At 39.1% G+C, this 25,186-nt stretch overlaps 1 protein-coding gene across 1 annotated transcript in view; it reads left to right on the forward strand.

The window, feature by feature from the left end:
* Positions 1-22,464, forward strand: part of FBXW10B (F-box and WD repeat domain containing 10B) — a 161,963-nt gene extending 139,499 nt beyond the window's left edge. The window contains 4 exon segments of the mRNA XM_053696877.1: positions 1,858-2,016; positions 7,209-7,492; positions 20,347-20,544; positions 21,494-22,464. Of these exon segments, the coding sequence (XP_053552852.1) occupies positions 1,858-2,016; positions 7,209-7,492; positions 20,347-20,544; positions 21,494-22,365 (1,513 nt within the window). The 3' untranslated portion in view covers positions 22,366-22,464.
* Positions 22,465-25,186: the final 2,722 nt, after the last annotated feature.

Raw genomic sequence — 25,186 nt, forward strand, 5'->3', positions numbered from 1 at the left:
TTTATTTATTGATAGTGTAGTGTTAGGTTTAATTGTAACTTAGGTTTATTTTACAGGTAAATTTGTAATTATTTTAACTATTTTAGCTATTAAATAGTTCTTAACTATGTAATAGCTATTGTACCTGGTTAAAATAAATACAAAGTTACCTGTAAAATAAATATTAATCCTAAAATAGCTATAATATCATTATAATTTATATTGTAGCTATATTAGGATTTATTTTACAGGTAAGTATTTAGCTTTAAATAGGAATAATTTATTTAATAAAAGTTAATTAATTTCGTTAGATTAAAATTATATTTAATTTAGGGGGGTGTTAGTGTTAGGGTTAGACTTAGCTTTAGGGGTTAATACATTTATTAGAATAGCGGTGAGCTCCAGTCGGCAGATTAGGGGTTAATAATTGAAGTTAGGTGTCGGCGATGTTAGGGAGGGCAGATTAGGGGTTAATACTATTTATTATAGGGTTAGTGAGGCGGATTAGGGGTTAATAACTTTATAATAATAGCGGTGCGGTCCGCTCGGCAGATTAGGGGTTAATAAGTGTAGGCAGGTGGAGGCGACGTTGTGGGGGGCAGATTAGGGGTTAATAAATATAATATAGGGGTCGGCGGTGTTAGGGGCATCAGATTAGGGGTACATAGCTATAATGTAGGTGACGGCTCTTTGCGGTCGGCAGATTAGGGGTTAATTATTGTAGGTAGCTGGCTGCGACGTTGTGGGGGGCAGGTTAGGGGTTAATAAATATAATATAGGGGTCGATGGTGTTAGGGGCAGCAGATTAGGGGTACATAAGTATAACGTAGGTGGCGGTCGGCAGATTAGGGGTTAAAAAAATTTAATCGAGTGTCGGTGATGTGGGGGGACCTCGGTTTAGGGGTACATAGGTAGTTTATGGGTGTTAGTGTACTTTAGAGCACAGTAGTTAAGAGCTTTATAAACCGGCGTTAGCCCAGAAAGCTCTTAACTACTGACTTTTTTCTGCGGCTGGAGTTTTGTCGTTAGATTTCTAACGCTCACTTCAGCCACGACTCTAAATACCGGAGTTAGAAAGATCCCATTGAAAAGATAGGATACGCAATTGACGTAAGGGGATCTGCGGTATGGAAAAGTCGCGGCTGAAAAGTGAGCGTTAGACCATTTTTTTAATGACTCCAAATACCGGCGGTAGCCTAAAACCAGCGTTAGGAGCCTCTAACGCTGGTTTTCACGGCTACCGCCAAACTCCAAATCTAGGCCTAAGTACTTCCTGCTAATGCTCACTGATCACTTCCTCCTAATGCTCACTGATCACTAAGTACTTCTTCCTAATGCTCACTGATCCCTAAGTACTTCCTCATAATGCTCACTGATCCCTAAGTACTTCCTCATAATGCTCACTGATCCCTAAGTACTTCCTCATAATGCTCACTGATCCCTAAATACTTCTTCCTAATGCTCACGTACTTCTTACTAATGCTTATTGGCTAATAGGTACTTCCTACTAATGCTTATTGGCTGATAGGTATTTCCTTCTAATGCTTATTGGTTTATAGGTACTTCTTACTAATGCTTATTGGCTAATAGGTACTTCCTACTGATGCTTATTGGCTGATAGGTACTTCCTACTCATGCTTATTGGCAGATAGGTACTTCCTACTAATGCTTATTGGCTGATAGGTACTTCCTACTGATGCTTATTGGCTGATAGGTACTTCCTACTGATGCTTATTGGCTGATAGGTACTTCCTACTATTGCTTATTGGCTGATAGGTACTTCCTACTGATGCTTATTGGCTAGACCACACAGAGAAGATAATGATACAATATGACAATCACGTTACATTATAAAAAAGATCTGTTTTTTCACTACAGGGAAGTGACGTGTCTGGAGTTCCTTTATCTCAGAGTCATCACAGGTTGTGCAGATGGCAAAATCCGCGTTTTTAACTTTCTAAACGGTGACTGCCTCCGAGTGATGCGGGCGAATAGTAAGGCAGACCCTGTGCTGTCACTGTGTATTCGAGGAAACAGGTAAACAGAGAATCATATGGTTATAGAATGTATGCCAGTAACCCACCCTAGCCACACAGTAAGTAAACATACATATACCTTACACACTGCACGCACACAGTACACACATACATATACCCTACACACTGCATGCACACAGTACACACACATACATATACCTTACACACTGCAAGCACACAGTACACACACATACATATACCTTACACACTGCATGCACACAGTACACACACATACATATACCTTACACACTGCAAGCACACAGTACACCCACATACATCTACCTTACACACTGCAAGCACACAGTACACACATATACATCTACCTTACACACTGCAAGCACACAGTACACACACATACATATACCTTACACACTGCATGCACACAGTACACACATACATATACCTTACACACTGCAAGCACACAGTACACACACATACATATACCTTACACACTGCAAGCACACAGTACACACACATACATATACCTTACACACTGCAGGCACACAGTATACACGCATACATATACCTTACACACTGCATGTACACAGTACACAAATACATATACCCAACACACTGCAAGCACATAGTACACACATACATATACCCTACACACTGCAAGCACATAGTACACACATACATATACCCTACACACTGCAAGCACACAGTACATACACATACATATACCTTACATACTGCATGCACACAGTACACAAATACATATACCCAACACACTGCAAGCACACAGTACACACACATACATATACCTTACACACTGCCAGCACACAGTACACACATACATATACCCTACACACTGCAAGCACACAGTACATACACATACATAACATATACCTTACACACTGCATGCACACAGTACACAAATACATATACCCAACACACTGCAAGCACACAGTACACACACATACATATACCTTACACACTGCCAGCACACAGTACTCACATACATATACCCTACACACTGCAAGCACACAGTACACATATATACATATACCCTACACACTGCATGCACACAGTACACACACATACATATACCTTACACACTGCAAGCACACAGTACACACACATACATATACCTTACACACTGCATGCACACAGTACACACACATACATATACCTTACACACTGCAAGCACACAGACAGTACACACACATACATATACCTTACACACTGCATGCACACAGTACACACATATACATATACCTTACACACTGCATGCACACAGTACACACATATACCTTACACACTGCAAGCATACAGTACACACACATACATATACCTTACACACTGCAAGCACACAGTACACACACATACATATACCTTACACACTGCATGCACACAGTACACACACATACATATACCTTACACACTGCAAGCACACAGTACACCCACATACATATACCTTACACACTGAAAGCACACAGTACACACACATACATATACCTTAAACACTGCAGGCACACAGTATACACACATACATATACCCAACACACTGCAAGCACACAGTACACACACATACATATACCTTACACACTGCCAGCACACAGAACACACATACATATACCCTACACACTGCAAGCACACAGTACATACACATACATATACCTTACACACTGCATGCACACAGTACACAAATACATATACCCAACACACTGCAAGCACACAGTACACACACATACATATACCTTACACACTGCCAGCACATAGTACACACATACATATACCCTACACACTGCAAGCACACAGTACATACACATACATATACCCTACTCACTGCAAGCACACAGTACACACACATACATATACCCTACACACTGCAAGCAAACAGTACACATATATACATATACCCTACACACTGCAAGCACACAGTACACACACATAAATATACCCTACACACTGCAAGCAAACAGTACACATATATACATATACCCTACACACTGCATGCACACAGTACACACACATACATATACCGTACACACTGCATGCACACAGTACACGCACATACATATACCGTACACACTGCATGCACACAGTACACGCACATACATATACCCTACACACTGCATACACACAGTACACACACATACATATACCCTACACACTGAAAGCACACAGTACACACACATACATATACCCTACACACTGCATGCATACAGTACACACACATACATATACCTTACACACTGCATGCACACAGTACACACACATACATATACCCTACACACTGCATGCACACAGTACACACACATACATATACCTTACACACTGCACGCACACAGTACACACATACATATACCATATACCGTACACACTGCATGCACACAGTACACACACATACATATACCCTACACACTGCAAGCACACAGTACACACACATACATATACCCTACACACTGCATGCACACAGTACACACACATACATATACCCTACACACTGCAAGCACACAGTACTCACACATACCGTACACACTGCAAGCACACAGTACACACACATACATATACCCTACACACTGCAAGCACACAGTACACACACATACATATACCTTACACACTTCAAGCACACAGTACACACACATACATATACCTTACACACTGCACGCACACAGTACACACACATACATATACCTTACACACTGCAGGCACACAGTACACACACATACATATACCCTACACACTGCATGCACACAGTACACACACATACATATACCCTACACACTGCAAGCACACAGTACTCACACATACCGTACACACTGCAAGCACACAGTACACACACATACATATACCCTACACACTGCAAGCACACAGTAAACACACATACATATACCTTACACACTTCAAGCACACAGTACACACACATACATATACCTTACACACTGCACGCACACAGTACACACACATACATATACCTTACACACTGCCAGCACACAGTACACACATACATATACCCTACACACTGCAAGCACACAGTACACACACATATATATACCTTACACACTTCAAGCACACAGTACACACACATACATATACCTTACACCCTGCAAGCACACAGTACACACACATACATATACCTTACACACTGCATTCACACAGTACACACACATACATATACCTTACACACTGCAAGCACACAGTACACACACATACATATACCCTACACACTGCATGCATACAGTACACACACATACATATACCTTACACACTGCAAGCACACAGTATACACACATACATATACCTTACACATACAGTATCTTACACACATACAGTATCACAGTACACACATACAGTATCTCACAAAAGTGAGTACACCCCTCACATTTTTGAAAATATTTTATTATATCTTTTCATGTGACAACACTGAAGAAATTACACTTTGCTACAATGGAAAGTAGTGAGTGTACAGCCTGTATAACAGTGTAAATTTGCTGTCCCCTCAAAATAACTCAACACACAGCCATTAATGTCTAAACCGTTGGCAACAAAAGTGAGTACACCCCTAAGTGGAAATGTCCAAATTGGGCCCAATTAGCCATTTTCCCTCCCCGGTGTCATGTGACTCATTAGTGTTACAAGGTCTCAGGTGTGAACGCGGAGCAGGTGTGTTAAATTTGGTGTTATCGCTTTCACACTCTCTCATACTGGTCATTGAAAGTTCAACATGGCACCTCATGGCAAAGAACTCTCTGAGTATCTGAAAAAAAAGAATTGTTGCTCTACATAAAGATGGCCTAGACTATAAGAAGATTGTCAAGACCCTGAAACTGAGCTGCAGCATGGTGGGCAAGACCATACAGCGGTTTCACAGGACAGGTTCCACTCAGAACAGGCCTTGCCATAGTCGACCAAAAAAGTTAAGTGCACGTGCTCAGCGTCATATCCAGAGGTTGTCTTTGAGAAATGAGTGCTGCCAGCATTGCTGCAGAGGTTGAAGGGGTGAGGGGGTCAGCCTGTCAGTGCTCAGACCATACGCCGCACACTGCATCACATTGGTCTGCATGGCTGTCGTCCCAGAAGGACCTGCTTCTAAAGATGATGCCCAAGAAAGCCCGCAAACAGTTTGCTGAAGACAAGCAGACTAAGGACATGGATTACTGGAACCAGGTCCTGTGGTCCGATGAGACCAAGATAAACTTATCTGGTTCAGATGGTGTCAAGCGTGTGTGGCGGCAACCAGGTGAGTAGTACAAAGACAAGTAGGTCTTGCCTACAGTCAAGCATGGTGGTGGGAGTGTCATGGTCTGGGCCTGCATGAGTGCTGCGGGCACTGGGGAGCTACAGTTCATTGAGGGAACCATGAATGCCATCATGTACTGCGACATACTGAAGCAGTGCATGATCCCCTCCCTTCGGAGATTGGGCCACAGGGCAGTATTCCAACATGATAACGACCCCAAATACACCTCCAAGAGGATCACTGCCTTGCTAAAGAAGCTGAGGGTAAAGGTGATGGACTGGCCAAGCATGTCTCCAGACCTAAACCCTATTGAGCATCTGTGGGGCATCCTCAAACGGAAGGTGGGGGAGCGCAAGGTCTCTAACATCCACCAGCTCCGTGATGTTGTCATGGAGGAGTGGAAGAGGACTCCAGTGGCAACCTGTGAAGCTCTGGTGCTGGAAAATAATGGTGGTCAAACAAAATATTGACACTTTGGGCCCAATTTGAACATTTCCACTTAGGGGTGTACTCACTTTTGTTGCCAACGGTTTAGACATTAATGGCTGTGTGTTGTTATTTTGAGGGGACAGCAAATTTACACTGTTATACAGGCTGAACACTTACTACTTTACACTGTAGCAAAGTGTCATTTCTTCAGTGTTGTCACATGAAAAGATATAATAAAATATTTAAAAAAAATGTGAGTGGTGTACTCACTTTTGTGAGATACTGTACATATACCCTACACACTACAAACACACACAGTACAAACACATACATATACCCTAAACACCAATTACAGCACACACACACACACACATATATATATATATATATATATATATATACCCTAAACATTACAAACACACAGTACACACACACTTACTTGCACCCTAAACACTGCAAACACACAGTACACACACATACATATACCCTACACACTGCAAGCACACAGTACACACATGCACCCTAAACACTGCAAACACAGAGTTGTCTTTGTTTATTGTGTTATTTTTTTCTTCTAGAATGGTGATTAATATCCCAACAAGTGTAATGATTTTCCAGTTTGAGGACATTTCATGGGATTATTCTCAGGAATCTGAGCGTGTTGAAGTTCTGAAAGAGAGAGACAAGTATAAGTCTGCACCTATCAGGGCTCAGCCCTACACATATGTGCGAGCGCAGAGGATGAAACGCGTGGGGTCCAGCAACAGAAAGATATACCAGCAGGAAGAGGAAGACTATGGCCAGAGCCAGCTATCCCATCATGCTCGGAGTCTGTCCGCCAGGAGTATGAAGGCAGCTCAAGGTATTTATTTCATCATTTATAATGTGCTGCTCATGTATATTCATAGAAAAAGATTAAATAGATATGGACATGAGTATAACATTGTATTTATTAGGCTTAAACTACATGGTAATTCATGCATTTTTAGGTAGAAAGAAACCCTTTAAATATGGAAATCAGCGGCTAGATTACGAGTTGTGCGTTAAGGTAAAAAAGCAGCGTTAACAGGTCTTAACGCTGCTTTTTTACGCCCGCTGGTATTACGAGTCTTGCAGGTATAGGTGTACTGCACACTTTGTTGGCCTTACCGCAAACCGACTTATGTAAACTTCGTAAACCCTTTTTTCTATGGGACTTCCATAGCGCCGGTATTACGAGTCTGTCCTGGAAGGCCAAAAAGTGAGCGGTACACCCTATACCGACAAGCTCCATAACGCATTCTAAAGTCAGTAGTTATGAGTTTTACACTACAACTCTGTAACATAAAACTCATAACTAAAGTGCTAAAAAGTACACTAACACCCATAAACTACCTATTAACCCCTAAACCAAGGCCCTCCCGCATCGCAAACACTAAAATAAAATTATTAACCCCTAATCTGCCGCTTCCGACATCGCCGCCACTATAATAAACATATTAACTCCTAAACCGCCGCACTCCCGCCTCGCAAACACTAGTTAAATACTATTAACCCCTAATCTGCCGCCTCAACATCGCTGCCACCTACATTATACTTATTAACCCCTAATCTTCCGCTCCATACATTGCCGCAACCTACATTATATTTATTAACCCCTAATCTGCTGCCCCCAACATCGCCGCCACCTACCTAAATTAACCCCTAAATCTGCTGTCCCCAACGTCGCCACCACTATTCTAAATGTATTAACCATTTAAACTTAAGTCTAACCCTAACCCTAACACCCCCTAACTTAAATATAATTGAAATAAATCTAAATAAAATTCCTATAATTAACTAAATTATTCCTATTTAAAACTAGATACTTACCTATAAAATAAACCCCAAGCTAGCTACTGTATAACTAATAGTTACATTGTAGCTAGCTTAGGGTTTATTTTTATTTTACAGGCAAGTTTGTATTTATTTTAACTAGGTAGAATAGTTACTAAATAGTTATTAACTATTTAATAACTACCTAGCTAAAATAAATACAAATTGACCTGTAAAATAAAACCTAACCTAAGTTACACTAACACCTAACACTACATTACAATTAAATAAATTACCTACATTAAATACAATTAAATAAATTAAATTAGCTAAATCAAAAAAACAAACAAACACTAAATTACAGAAAATAAAAAATAAATTGCAGATCTTTAAACTAATTACACCTAATCTAAGAGCCCTATCAAAATAAAAAAAAGCCCCCCCAAAATAAAAAAAAAACCCTAGCCTAAACTAAACTACCAATAGCCCTTTTAAAAGGGCCTTTTGCAGGGCATTGCCCCAAAGAAATCAGCTCTTTTACCTGTAAAAAAAATACAAACAACCCCCCAACAGTAAAAACCCCCACCCACACAACCAACCCCCCAAATAAAAGCCTAACTAATAAAACCTAAGCTCCCCATTGCCCTGAAAAGGGCATTTGGATGGGCATTACCCTTAAAAGGGGATTTAGCTCTGTTCCTGCCCAAAGCCCTAACCTAAAAAATAAACCCACCCAATACACCCTTAAAAAATCCTAACACTAACCCCCGAAGATTCACTTACCGGGAGAAGTATTCATCCAAGCGGCAAGATGTCCTCAACGAAGCCGGCAGAAGTGGTCCTCCAGAAGAGCACGTACGACCAGCTCACCGCTGACTTAAGCAGCGCTGGTATTGGAGTGCGGTATGAAGCTCAATTTTGCTCTACGCTCACTTCTTGCCTTTTAACGCTGGATTTATAATAACCTGTAATACCAGCGCTGCAGGTAAGTGAGCGGTGAGAAAAACTGCTCGTTAGCACCGCACAGCTCATAACGGAAAACTCGTAATCTGGCCGCAGGACTCTTAAGTCATAAGGCTTATTAAGTTAAGTAGCTTAGAAGGATAGTCTAGACCCAATTCTTTATTACTTATTGTTACATACCAGAGACATCTATAAGCTTGTAAGAAGTAAATGAAACTTTTAAATAATCATCGTTTGTTAGCATCTGAAAATGGCCATCAAGCTCCGCCCACAGCTTCATTCTTGTGCAGTTAGCTGTTTTCTTGTATAACAGTTTAGCAGTGCACGTTTAATATTTTTCAGCGTGTGAACAAATCAGCGTGTGTGAGTAGGAAAACGTATTCAAGAGTCGATCGTGATTGGAGAAACTTAACATAACAACATATACACTTAATAGTTGGGCGGAGCTTGGCAGAATTTTCGGCTGCTAACAAACAATGATAATTTAAAAGGTTCATGTACTTCTTACAAGATTATAGATGTGGGACCAGTTGTTGGATGCTATTCTGGTATGTAACAATAAGTAACAAGTATTGGGTCTAGACCAGTGATTCCCATGGCCACCGCCCCCTTGGTTCCATAAACTCATTATCAGCTCACACACACAAATATTAAAAATCTATTCAAAATTTAAATGAAATTTGTTAGTTTTATTATTGTAAATTGTATTATCTTGATATAGTAATACAAGCTTTTTAAAGTTGTTTGTCACTGTACAGGAGTCTTATATACCAGATGTAGTAATTACTTCACTATTCAAAGTGTGTTAATGTGATGTATGGGCTTGTTAAAGTGATGAATTCAAAAGAGTCAAATGGGGATATACAAATTTCCAAAGTATGCAAAGAAGCAATAGTGCAAGCATGCACTCGGCTGACCTGTGTGGAAACTAGCGGTGAAGCCTAATCATTATAGCTATACTGACAAACAAGCCAGCGATATACCAACACTTGGTCACATCAAACATGAAACTCTCATCATTACAAACATATCATCACATCACAAACACATCATCTGGCGTATCCTGTGATCATTCAGCGGTGGAGCCTTACCAGCTTATTCGCTCACTCCCGGATTGTTCCTCAGCCGCTCCACAGTCGACCGCCACAGCCTACGTTAAACTGATCCTCCCAGAATGATGATGTCGGATCACATGGCAGAGGGGAACCAACCACAGGTCAGAGTAAGGATGGACACTGGCAGTTTGTAATAGAAATAAGAAGAAGTTGAAGTTCCGTCCTTAAAAAGTAGCTTTTATTTTGTATCCATTAAAAGAGAGTATACATCCAAATAGAGGACAATTCAATAGAAGGTTCTGTGCATCAGGATGGCTTACGCATTTCGACCGTAGCCGTAGCCATAGCCTAACACACCTGATGTACAGATACAATTTATGCACACAATTGTTTTCTCATTGGCTAAAAACAATTAAGAAAATACACACTTCCTTCACTCACCTAAAGGGCTATACAACCTACAGGTGGTTGGAAATCTTAAAGACATATTCCTGTCATAATGAAGTACAATATTAGTGAACCATAAACCTTAAAATTAAACACCATTATATAACATTATACATATGGGTACTATTAAACTTACAATTAGGGATGTGCGTTTCGTTCCGAATAAAAATTCATACAAATTTGTCAAATTCGGAGCTTCAGATCGATTCGAATTTCCGAATTACCGTAGCACCGAAACTAACGAATAAATCTAAATTAGTTTGGATTTATTCGTTACATTTGGATGGCCATGGACTAATCACAATTACACTAGTATTGTACAGTATATTAGGTTATATCGCTCTGCTATGGGTTACACCTAATATTACAGTACATAATACTAGTCTAATACACAGCACATCCCACCTAACACATACCGAACTTCCGAATTTACGAATCGAATCCGAATACATCCGAATTTATTCGAATCCGAATGAATCCGAAACGAATACATTCAAATGTATCCGAATTCGAATCGATCCAAAAACTAAATTCGAAAACATCCGAATCGATCCGAAACAAATTTTTCCGCCGCACACAAGTCTACTTATAATAGATAAGCACCATAAAATGCATTGGCTAGGGTAATGCATAGAATATCCAATTTTTTTTGGTATCCTCCACTATATGCAAACGTATGTTACTAAAAAGTAAAATTACATACTGATGGTATACATGTTATACATTTATATGAGTATCTTGGTTTACTTACATGATTATTTGCATATTCCAGTAAATTGTTTCAACAACAAAAATATATGCATAGAGAATAATTTGAGACCGAATATGACCAATCAACTATTGAGAATTATCTGTCTCTCAAATAAATCTATTGCACCTTATAGTGGGCATAAACTAACGCCAATAGTTGATGAGGTCATATTCGGAATTCAGATCATGAGGAGCATGGGTTCGCAGTCTAAAAATCCAGTACATCTCCTGCCTTCCTAGTATTTTGACTCTATCACCTCTCTGTTTAGGAGTGCTTATTCTTTCAATCGCACACCAACTCAGAGTGTCAACCTTTTTGTTATGTAGGTTTGAAAAGTGTTGCACAAGTGGAGTCTTGGCCTTTCCTAGGGTTATAGTGGATAAGTGTTCACGTATCCGCGTATTCACATCCCTGGTGGTAAGACCTACGTACTGCAGGGAAAAAGAATGACAAGTAATTCGATAAATTACATAGTCAGACTTGCAATTTAGGCAGCTCTTAATGGGCAATGATTATTGGGTAACAGTAAATATAAAGGTGTCCGTAATGAATACAAACTCACAAGGTCTGCAGAGCGAATGGCCACACTTAAACATGCCTTTGTGAGATAACCATGAAGAATTTCTCTCTGTTAAATTAGGTAGTTGGGAGGGAGCAACATAGTTAGCAATAGTCTTTGCTCTACGATAGGAGCATCTAATACCCCTATCCACAGTAGTTATCAAGTGGTCATCTGCGGCCAAAAGGGCAAAGTGTTTCCTAACTATGGCGCATACTTGATCATACTGGGCGCTAAAGTCAGTTACAAAAGTTAGCCCCTTAAAATTCCCTCTATCTTTGGGTATATTATCCTTCAAAAGGATAGATCTATCCATTTTCTGGTTAAAGTGATACCAATTCCTCAGTGTCTGGTTTTATGTCACTTAGAAGGGGCCTTAAGTTAGTAACCATGGTTACTGATCAGCTGATTATTTCACCTGTGTTCTAGTACAGATATCATGAAAATCTGGTCTGTTAGGGGGACTTGAGTATTGGAGTTGAGAAACACTGATCTAGCCTAAAGTGCAACTAATTATGATTATTGTGCTTGAGGGAACCCCCAGCATCCTCTTTCTCTCCTTTCCTACTCGTGCCCCATATGATAATCCCCCCCCCCACTGGTCTAGACTGTCCCTTTAAATGCTCTTTGCTAGAGTGCCAGTGTGTCTGTTCAGTTCAGTATTGTAACTGTGCGCTGCTTTATTCTTTATTTACTATCATCAAGATTACAAGTTGTGCGCTAAACCCGGTGCGTAAATAACGCAAAAAAAAATGAGCGGTATCGCACTCTCCATAGCGCTGTCATTACAAGTTACTGAACAACATTCTTTTGTTGTGCGATATGATAAGCTTCATACCACAGAAAAGCCAAGGCCTGACTTGACGTGCTTGTGCACATTTCCCCCATAGACATCAATAGAGAGAAAGTGTTAGAAAAAAACTAACACCTGCAATCGCGGAATGGCGATCACTGTAACGCAACCCCATTGATGTCTATGGGGAAAATAAAGTTATATATAAATCTAACAACCTAACATAAACCCCTAGTCTAAACACCCCTAATCCGCCACCCCCCGACATCGCCGACACTAATTAAAGTTATTAACCCCTAAACTGCCGGCCCCTTCACATCGCTACTAATAAAATAAAGTTATTAACCGATATACCACCAACTCCCCATATCGCCAACACTAAATAAACTTATTAACCCCTAAACTGCCACCCCCCCCACATCGCCAACACTAAACTAAATCTATTAACCCCTAAACCTAACACCCCCTAACTTTAAAGGGACACTGAACCCATTTTTTTTTTCTTTTATGATTCAGAGAGAGCAGCAATTTTAAGCAACTTTCTAATTTACTCCTATTATCAATTGTTCTTCGTTCACTTGCTATCTTTATTTGAAAAAGAAGGCATCTAAGTTTCTTTTTTGGTTTAGACCTCTGGACAGCACTTTTTTATTGGTGGATGAATTTATCCACCAATCAGCAAGAACAACCCAGGTTGTTCACCAAAAAAGGGCCGGCATCTAAACTTACAATCTTGCATTTAAAATAAAGATACCAAGAGAATGAAGAAAAATTGATAATAGGAGTAAATTAGAAAGTTTGGGTTGTGTCCCTTTAAATTAAACTTACAATAAAACTATTTTAAAATAAATAAAAACTTACCTGTGAACAAAATAATAATCAGCCAATAGGATGAGAGCTGCTTAAATATTATTGATAGATTAGGGGGTGTTTTTATTTTGGGGGGGCTTTTTTGTTTTTATAGGGCTATTAGATTAGGTTTAATTTTTATTATTTTGGATAATTTTATTATTTTTTGTAATCTTAGATTTTTTTTATTTTTTTTATTTTTCGTAATGTTAGTGTTTTTTTTGTAATTTTTTTTTTTTTTTATTTTTTCATTTTTTTTATTTTTATTTTTTTAAAATAGCAATGTTAGGTTAATTTATAGTTTAATCTTTGTGTTTTTTTCACAGGTAAGTTTTTATTTATTTTAAGATAGTTATATTGTAAGTTTAATTTAAAGCTAGGGGGTGTTAGGTTTAGGGATTAATAGTTGAATTTAGTGTTTTGCGATGTGGGAGGGCAGCGGTTTAGGGGTTAATAGGTTTAGTGTTGGCGAAGTGTGGGGCGGCGGTTTAGGGGTTAATAGGTTTTTAGAGTAGTAGCGATGTGGGGGGCCAGCGGTTTAGGGGTTAATAGGTTTATTTAGTGTTGGTGATGTGGGGGGGTCAGCCATTTAGGGGTTAATAGTTTTTTTTATAGTAGTAGCGATGTGGGGGGCCGGCGGTTTAGGGGTTAATAGGTTTATTTAGTGTTGACTATGTGGGTGGGCGGCGGATTAGGGGTTAATAAGTTTAATATAGTATTTGTAATGCGGGTGTGTGTGTGTGTGTGTGGCTGTTTAGGGGTTAATATGTAGTTTATGGGTGTTAGCGTACTTTGTAACATTTTTGTTATGACTTTTGTGAAACATTTTTGTTCCGAAAAATCCATAACTACTGGTCTCAGATCGCGGAATGGATCACAACGGTATAAGCTGTAACGCTAGTGTTATAACCGCACCACACAACCTGTAATACGGGCGCAATGAAAATTCCACAGTCAAAACTCATTTTTTGAGTGTGGAAGGGAGAGTTGCATAAAGGCTAAAATGCTAGTGGTATAGCTGTACCGCTGCGACTTGTAATACGGGAGACATGCATATTCCGTGCGCAATGGCCAATTTTTCAGCGGTGTAGCCATACCGCACAACTTGTAATCTTGCTGTATATTTTTTGTCGATAGTACTTATTTATCTGGATACAGTAAGAGTGAAATGTAAATTTGAAACTGTTTTTTTTTGTACAATATTATTTCCAATACACTACCAAGTGCTGTAAAAAATTCCTGCATGGTGGCAGTTGGAATCAATGGTCGTGTTTTACACCAAATTAAATCATGTACATCTCAAAGAGACAGATCATAATCAGTATGAGCTGAGAACAGATGCATGGTGAATTGGGTTGGTTGGTACATGGGTGGAGCTTGGTAGGGAGTGAGCAGATAGGGACATGACCATGTGGTCCTTGGCAAACTGTGACGTCTGCAAGGTTCTGGGAAGCTGCAGTAGGGATAGTGTGGAGGGCTCTTAAACCATGTAAAAAACCTGACAGTCTTGTAAAATGTGGGACAGTCAGGAACTAATGTAGGAGACCAATGGTTTTGTATTTTTACTTTATTTGTCAAGGATAAGAGCTCCGGGTCAGACTCAATAGCTAGATATTCTATGTACCAGTAGCCACCCAAGGATGATCACAATATATATTTATATAGTCACCTTTCTTTGTCAAGTCCATGATGTAACATAAATACCATATAATAGCCCCATTTTTATTATAATTGTTTAGGCAAAACTAACATCTGTCAAATAAAAAGCAGCAAAGAGGACAATTGAATCCAAAAAGTTAAATCCAAAATCTTTATTTGCAAACATGATAAAATCCATAAACACCAACACAGGACAGAGAATGCAGGCTGGTCTAGTTTCGGCAATCGCCGTAATCATAGACCTGCTTACTACTGGTGGGTAAACAGTTTAAAAAGATATCTCTGCACAGTTACTGGTTTATTAGGTGGGTGGAAAATACACTCCCAGTTAACCCCTACCTGGATACATCAATAATATCGAATGGAGGTCATTTAACAATGTGAGACTTTTATATACAAAAAATACAAAGATATAAATATAAAAATACAAAACTTTAACATCAATCTAAATCAGAGTTTTTAGAAGGCATAAGGCTGCTAGTGGCTAGTTGGAAATATACTGAACATGGTATTTGTTTCACTGTTACATATAATATATAGTGTATAATAATATTTGTATAATACAGACAAAGGCTTCACGGAGCTAGGGCAACTAAACAGTATTCATTTATACCACATATGCTTGATGCGGTTGTCAAAATGTATACACACTTTTCTTATTCTTTTACATAGGTAAGTTTTATATATTCCCATTTACCTCTAACTTAACGTTATCTGTATGGGTATGATCCAACATGACAGAATAATAACCTAGCCTGAAAAATGTGTAAAGGGTACAAGTGACCACAATATGAACAGGGTAGATGGCAAGTATACAGAGAGCATACATAAATATTAATAATGACTGTACCAATTATCTTCTAAAACATTACCAAAAAGCACACATACATATAAGACTCACAACAGTGAATCAATGATAGTGGTAGAGATGATAATAAAGTACGTTGTTCCAAACACAAGTACACATGTAATACACACAAAATTTAAATGTTAAATTCAGTACCAATTATTTATTATATCATACTCTGAATTGAAGCCATCAGGGACCTGAGTTCGCAATTTGAAAATCCAAAATGCTTCTTGTCTTGCCTAGAGAGCATCTTTATTTCCCCCCCTTGGTGGTCGCCTAATGGCCTCAATTACATGCTATATAAAGCCTCTAACATCCCCGCCGTGTACCTCAAGAAAATGACGTGATAGTGCAGAGCAAGACTTATCATTTTTTATATAGCCAAGATGCTCTTGAATGCGAGTACGTATGTCTGTTGTGGTCATACCTACATATTGACAATGATGGTATGTACATTCTATGAAGTACACAACATATGATGTAGAGCACTTTACACATCCTTTGGTTTCAAAAGTCTTAATAGTGACACATGAATAAAACTCTTTGCCTTCCGTAAGGTATTCACAAGCCTTACATCTGGTTCCCCCACACCGGTATGTACCGTTCACACTAAGCCAAGTGGTAACCTGCTGGTTCTGTGGAAGCTGACTATGGTCCAAGATATTACCTATGGTTAAATTTATTGAGTATACACGTTTGAACCCTTGTTCAACAGTAGTCTTTAGATCCGTATCCCCATAAAGTATTGGGAGGTATTTTTTCAGAATGTCACAGATTTCATAGAATTCTGAAGAATACTGTGTAATAAATAAGGTACGTTCATCTTTGGTGTTATGCGATCTGTGCTTAAATGTATTTTTCCTATCCATTTTAGCCACTTCCTTAGCCACATTTTTGACAATTCTTGGTTGGTATCTCCTCTCAATCAATCTGCTTTCGAAGTTGGAGCTTTCCTCTACAAAATCCGACTCAGTGTTACATATTCTTCTGGCTCGCAACAGTTGTCCTTTTGCAATACCCTTAAAAACGTGTTTGAAGTGTGCACTTTTGTTATGGAGTATGGTATTTCCTGAAATCGGCTTTTGATATAATTTAATTATAATTTTACCAGATGAGTTGTCACCTGCGAGCGTAATATCTAAAAAATGAATTTTAGACTCATGCCATTCATAGGTAAAACCTACCCCATTGTCACTATTGTTCAAGAATTGGACAAACTATTTAGCATTGGTTTCATTTGATGACCAGATAATAAGCAAGTCATCAATGAAACGTTTGTAGAAGTGAATGTATTGTGAGAAGGGGTTACTATCAGTATAGACAAAGCAGCCTCATGTTTTGTGGCACCAAGTTTAATATTATCGTGCTGAGTATATGAGACTTTTGCTAGGGGAATTCCTCTTTACTATCTGTCAAATAAAGTCTGAACTGCAAACTTGGATAAGTTTAGGGTCTGAAAACTTACACAGATTTAATTTCGTTAGAGGTACTAGTAAATGCCAGTTATCTACCTGGCACCAAAGATAATATAGTGATTAGTGTTTGAATAAAAAAGGGTTTAGTTAAAACCTATTTTGAGTCTGTCCCTTTAAGCTGCTACCAGAAAGAGGGTATGAAAGCAATACAATTGCCCTATATATAGACAACGCACCCTGCTGTGGCACAAAACGCGTCAGATTCAGTCACCTCCTTGGGCTTGTTTTAACCCCTTAATGACAACTGACGTACCAGGTACGTCATGCATTAACAAGCAGTTAATGACAATAGACGTACCTGGATCGTCAGTTGTCTAACAGAGTGCTGGAAGTGATCACAAATGCTTCCAGCAGCTCTGAGGGTATTGCAGTGATGCCTCGATATGGAGGCATCCTGCAATACCACTTTACAAGCCTCCGATGCAGAGAGAGCCACTCTGTGGCCCTCTCTGCACCGGTAGCGATAGTGCCGGGTGTGGTAGCGATAGTGCCGGGTGTGAGGGTGCGCGTGCACGATGCGCGTGCATGATGCGCGGGTGTGCACGTGCACGTGAGTGTGCGCGCGCGCGCGCGCGTGCACCCATTAGCCACACTGACACCAATGAATGAGGTCAGAGAGGGGGAAAAAAAAAGGGAATTTTTAAAAAAAAAATATAAAAGGATCTGGGAGGGGGTGGGGGTATTGTGGGGGGCTGCTACACTACAGAAATAGTTTTTTAAGTAAAAAATAAAATAAAAATACTTTTTGGGGGGTTTTTGGGGCCAAACTGGGTACTGGCAGACAGCTGCCAGTACCCAAGATGGCGGTAATTAGGTAGGGGAGAGGGTTAGAGAGCTGGAGGGGGGATCAGGGAGGTTGGGGCTAAGGCAGGGGTCCATCACAGCTAAAATACTTTATTATTTTTATTAAAAAAAAAAAAAAAAAACTCTTTTATTTAGTACTGGCAGACTTTCTGCCAGTACTTAAGATGGCGGGAACAATTGTGGGGTGGGGGAGGGAAGAGAGCTGTTTGGGAGGGATCAGGGGGTGGGATGTGTCAGGTGGGAGGCTGATCTCTAAAATTAACCCTGCAAGCTCCCTACAAGCTACCTAATTTAACCCCTTCACTGCTAGGCATAATTAACGTGTGGTGCGCAGCAGCATTTAGTGGCCTTCTAATTATTAAAAAGCAACGCCAAAGCCATATAAGTCTGCTATTTCTGAACAAAGGGGATCCCAGAGAAGCTTTTACAACAATTTCTGTCATAATTGCACAAGCTGTTTGTAAATAATTTCAGTGAGAAACCTAAAATTGTGAAAAATGTAAAGTTTTTTTTTATTTGCTCGCATTTGGCGGTGAAATGGTGGCATAAAATATAGCAAAATGGGCCTAGATCAATACTTGGGGTTGTCTACTACACTACACTAAAGCTAAAATTAACCCTACAAGCTCCCTAATTAACCCCTTCACTCCTGGGCATAAAACACGTGTGGTGCGCAGCGGCATTTAGCGACCTTCTAATTACCAAAAAGCAATGCCAAAGCCATATAAGTCTGCTATTTCTGAAAAAAGGGGATCCCAGAGAAGCATTTACAACCATTTGTGCCATAATTGCAGAAGCTGTTTGTAAATAATTTCAGTGGGAAACCTAAAGTTTGTGACAAATTTTGTGAAAAAGTGAACTTTTTTTTTTTTGATCACATTTGGCAGTGAAATGGTGGCATGAAATATACCAAAATGGGCCTAGATCAATACTTTGGGTTGTCTTCTAAAAAAAAATATATACATGTCAAGGGATATTCAGGAATTCCTGACAGATATCAGGGTTCCAATGTAACTAGCGAAAATTTAAAAAAAAAATTGGTTTGGAAATAGCGAAGTGCTACTTGTATTTATTGCCCCATAAATTGCAAAAAAAGCAGAGAACATGTAAACATTGGGTATTTCTAAACTCAGGACAAAATTTAGAAACTATTTAGCATGGGTGTTTTTTGGTGGTTGTAGATGTGTAACATATTTTGGGGGTCAAAGTTAGAAAAAGTGTGTTTTTTTCCATTTTTTCCTCATATTTTATTATTATTTTTTTTAGTAAATTATAAGACATGATGAAAATAATGGTATCTTTAGAAAGTCCATTTAATGGCGAGAAAAACGGTATATAATATGTGTGGGTACAGTAAATGAGTAAGAGGAAAATTACAGCTAAACACAAACACTGCAGAAATGTAAAAATAGCCATTGTCATTAAGGGTAAGACAATTGAAAAATGGTCCGGTCATTAAGGGGTTAAAGCTTCCAATAAAGTATTTTGGTTTTACTTTTGCACGTAGCTTTGTGGCAGCCTTTTTTGTGTTTTGTTGCTATATATATATATATATATATATATATATATATGTGTATATCTATCTATCAAAGCTGCTGGTATCAATGTTCATTAATAATATAAATAGCTTACCATGTTTAATTAATATTATGGATTTATTTTATATATCTGCAAGTATCATTTATAGTCCTTAAATCTTGGTATTTTCTCTCGACAGATCAGTATCTGGAATCCTTAAAGCCAGCAGCTTGGCCTGATTTAAGGAATTTCCGCAGAAGCTTTGCATACATTGATCTGCAACCTGAGTTCTTCAAGAAGCCGCCATCAGCCAGTAGACCTCGATCAGCATTAAAAAGCTCTCGGGCACAGAGCAGGGCAAGCTCAGCGCCAGAGCTAAAGACCAAAGATGATTCTGGTAACTTTGCGTCATGTTTCATATTTATAGTCACCTTTTTCGCTTATTTATAGTCTAGAATAATACGTTATAATGGAGAACGTACTTTTTTTTTGCATCACCTGATTTGAAATTAGTTGCTCCAATCAGTTTTAGATGAGCCAATCATACTAGGCGTTGGCATAAGTACACAAATAATATGAGCAGCCTCTATGACAACTAGGATAGTTCTTAATATTAGCAGTTCTTAAAATCCATTAAAGAAGGTGTCGACAGATTGTTCAAAAATATAGAACCCACCCAGAATATTGAGGAGCCAAGTACAAAATTCTTCATGAGACAGAGGACTATTTATTAAATGTGTGTCGGACCTGATCCGACAGTGCGGATCAGGTCTGACAGACCTCGCTGAATGCAGAGAGCAATACGCTCTCCGTATTCAGCATTGCATCAGCAGCTCTTGTGAGCTGCTGGTGCAACGCTGCCCCCTGCAGATTCGCGGCCAATCGGGCACCAGCAGGGAGGTGTCAATCAATCCGATCGTACTCGATCGGGTTGAATTGTGGCGATCTCTGTCCGCCTGCTCAGAGCAGGCGAACAGGTTATGGAGCAGCGGTCTTTAGGCTCGCCAGAATCACGGGCCCTCAAGCTCTATCCGGAGCTTGATAAATGGGCCCTAGAGAATGATTTTTATATAAAGACATATTTTGAAAAGTCAAAAAAGTTTAGGAGCCAAATTTAGAGATGTGACTCTGGCTCCAAAGATTAGTCAAGCACTGATTAGTCTTGGTGCACTTTTATCCTTCATTCTGCAGAGTAATAAATAGCATATTCTGGGAGCGCTAAGCTAAGGCACTAATTACCCTGAGAGGTGACGGTCCCCCTGTGTTTTATGCAGTTTGGATTTGATTATGAACTTTGTATCATTATTGGTTTTACTACAAATCTATTAATCATGTTCTGATTGCAGATGCCGAATCAGGATATTCCTCTCCAGGCCCAAAATCTTCTGTATTCAGAAGTGAGAAAGCAACCCTGAATCGCATTCGAAAACGTGGACCTCATTCTTCAATGAGCCAAGATCAAATGCTTCTCAAAGTCAGCACCATACAGAATTCCCAAAAATCAGATGCTCTGAGCTCAAATCTTGAGAATAATGCAAAGGTCCGGGACACCTGGGGACCTCCACTGTCACATCAAAAACATAAGAGGAAGGTTATAAGTTCCGACTCAAAGGAAGATCCAGAGTGTCTAAAGCTTCTAGAAAAGTTAAGATCTTTTGATAGTCCTTCAGAGATGAGGATCCTTACAACGCCATTTGAAATTAGGACACTGGGCCTGAAGCAGAAAGAATCACTACACAGACCCGATATTCAGTCTTCTATACCTTCTCCAACCATTATACGTCCTCAAACCAGCTGGACTTATGGACAACCGAAAATAAGTGATGTGCCCAGGAGGACTACATCAGCTCCTTCTCTAGAAGGAAATGTTAAGAGAATAGGGAAATTCACAACTAGTGAGGAGTTGAAACCTTTTCGGATGGTAATAGGACAAAGGAATAATCTGCCTTGTCAAAAAAGAAGACACTCTAATGAAGCTGTAGCTACAAACCCTTACAGAGAGGGGTGTGGCTTCCAGCTTCTTACCGTCAAGCAGTTGAAAGAGTTTGAAGCTGATAAGATGGCAGAATATACGAGCGCACAGGAACACGATCAGATCAGCAAGAACAGACTGAGCAAGAAAGCTTGGCTAATGAAAATAAAAGGGGAAAATATTGCCAATTTCATGAAGGAAGGAAAAATAGCTGCACCTGAGCTTGGAACAGATGTGTTTATATGAACGCATCTTTGAGTTTGCACATGGTTGTAACATTATAAACAGTGGTAAATTTTAGATCGTACTTTGGCAAAATAAATAAAAATAAAGAACACAAAGTTATTTTGAAATCTTAAAATTATTATATAGAGGGAAACTTATTCAAGGAAGACCGTTCAGTTATCCAGTGAAAGAAATGCAAATAAGAGGTATTCTTGGGGGGGAGATGCAACAAAGTATGCCATATATTTTAAAGAATTATTTTTAGTTCCTGAATTTGGTAAACGTCAGACCAAATAATTATCTGAGTAACGGTTAACCCACAAACAAAAGATAATATCCCTGGTACGTGGGTTACTACTAAGCTCTAGGAACTGCACAGTGTCTCAGCATTTGTATGCACTATGGGTACAAATATTCCAGACCTTGTTTTTAGTTCTCAAAGTGTGAGTGTTAGAGGAAGCCAGAAATACAAATGTCAGGTGAAATTTACAGGCCTAGATTCACTTAGACCAATTCAATGAGATGAAGCTTTCTAATGTCTATATTATCTAATGGAACTGGCTCTCTAAGTCAAGGCCAAGAAAGCTTTCTGCTAGTTCCCAAGCTGGCCGTAATCTTTCCCCATGACCCCATGGCACCTTTGAATAGCTATATATTAATTATTCCGCTGCTAATCTAGAACTCAAGGCTCATCTGCTGTAGGAGATGTAGACATTGGTGACAATGCGTGCACTTAACATTGAAATACAGTACATGTCTGCTCCACAACTGCTGCTGCTCTTCTGCTGCACACTTAAAAACTGCTGATGCAAATGACAGTGATCTACTTTGTAGGCTGCGGCATGCTGGGAGTTGTAGTTTACCAGGTGTAGCCAGAGAAGTTTCAAAAGGTCGCCCATCATCGTTGCATTTAAATAAAACTAAAGCAGTTTGGTGGTAAGCGAAAAAAGGTAGATAGGTGCGCTGGGCCAAACTGATAACCATACACCCCCTTAAAAGACAAAAATCCCTGCAATTGTCTAAAATAAAGTGAAAAGATAAAATGGAAATAAGGGAGGCGCTCAAAGCTAAAGGTATCAACACTAAAACAAATTTAATAAAAACATATATATGATCACAGGTACAAATATAAAGGGACGTCTCCCCAAACTGAATTAAGCTAATATCCTAAAAAGTCTAAATGACTGCTAAAACTTACTCAGGTTTAAAAAACAAACAATGATAATCAGCAGTTCCTATGTAGTTTTTGTGATTCAGGCAAAAATAAATGTTTTTTTCATATAAAACCAAAATAGTCAGTGTTCCGTTATTGAAATACCACCAAGCTGCCTTATAGAGCAAAGCCGTAGCTGCCAAATATAGTGTATAGAGAAATGATTTCGATGTCCAAAGTTCTCTTACTTTGTAAGATATTGTGTGTCAACACCAAAAAGCTGTGTACTTTCCAGGTTGTAGACTCGTCAGTTGCAGGTCTTACTCCCTCGCCCGGTCCTCACCTCGAGCGGGGCTGACTGCAGCTTTGGCGTCTGACGTCACAGAAAGGAGTTCCGGCTGAAGGTAGAGGCCGATTCTTGCGCTCCCCTCTATGCGCTGTAATCCCGGTCCTCTTTGGTAAGCCCTGCACTTAGTGCTAGTAGCACGCAGGGGGCTGTAAAACAGAATGGTATAATGGATATCCAAAACAGTGTTCCCCAACACAGAGGCTCTGCTCCTTATGAGAAAATGTCCCAATAATGTAACCCGGGTTATTAAGTGAGACTCCAAATGAGATTCCAAAGATATGGTTAGTTGTTATAATGGTAATAACAACAACACTGCCAACACATACGACGCGTTTCGCCCTCCTATGGGCTTTATCAAGATAGTGGTGGCTAGTGTGAGTGACCTTATTTAAAGGGATAGCTTCCAGTCTAATTGGTGCTGGTTTTAATTGGTAGATCGGCTTAAGGTGGTATTTGGCTTTAATGACAGTTTCTTTTTTAAGGTGGTATTTCTCTTCTCTTGGCTTTAAATGAAATTGAACATTCCTACTTATAAAACGGCATTCTCGGTTGTAGACTTTAATCGTGTTAAATTAATATATATATAAAATAAATCTCTAGAGCAAGTAATCAAATATGTAATCAAATATGTATAGTCAAAATATGAGTCATTAAACGTGATATGTGAATTACAGATTAAGTCACAAAACTAATAATTATCTAGGTGCAAACCTCGTACTCTATAAGCGCTACATAGATGACCTTTTTATTATTTGGAAGGGACCTGAGCAAGAATTGTTAAAACTTTTTGAAGAGATGAATAACAATACTAATGGTCTCAAGTTTGTGAGTAATTATAGTAGGGAAAGAGTGGTGTTTTTAGACCTAGAAATTATGGCAGTAAATCAAAAATTGGAAACACAAACTCATTTTAAAGAGGTGGAATGTAATAGTCTGCTACATGCTGACAGTTGCCACCTGAAGCTATGGAAGGACAATATTCCTTTCGGCCAAAGTTTACGTATAAGGAAAAACTGCTCACGTATTGAGGACTTTGAAAGACAGGTAGTGGTCCTAGCAGACAAATTTACTGTAAAAGGTTATAAGGAGGATAATATTACAGGGGCAATAAAAAAAGCACAAGCAATAAATAGGGATGACCTTTTAAGTTATAAAACAAAGGAAAACATCATGGAAGATAAAATTAACGTTCCCTTTATAACAGACTACAACGCAGACCACTTTTTGATTAAAAAAATCATTAAAAGGAATTGGCACTTATTAAAAGAGGATAACATCATAGGGAGTCAGTTGGCGGATAATCCGACTTTTATTTTTAAGAGAGCAAAAAATTTTAAAAC

The sequence above is a fragment of the Bombina bombina genome, chromosome 1 (assembly GCF_027579735.1).
Source record: "Bombina bombina isolate aBomBom1 chromosome 1, aBomBom1.pri, whole genome shotgun sequence".
NCBI lineage: Eukaryota > Metazoa > Chordata > Amphibia > Anura > Bombinatoridae > Bombina > Bombina bombina.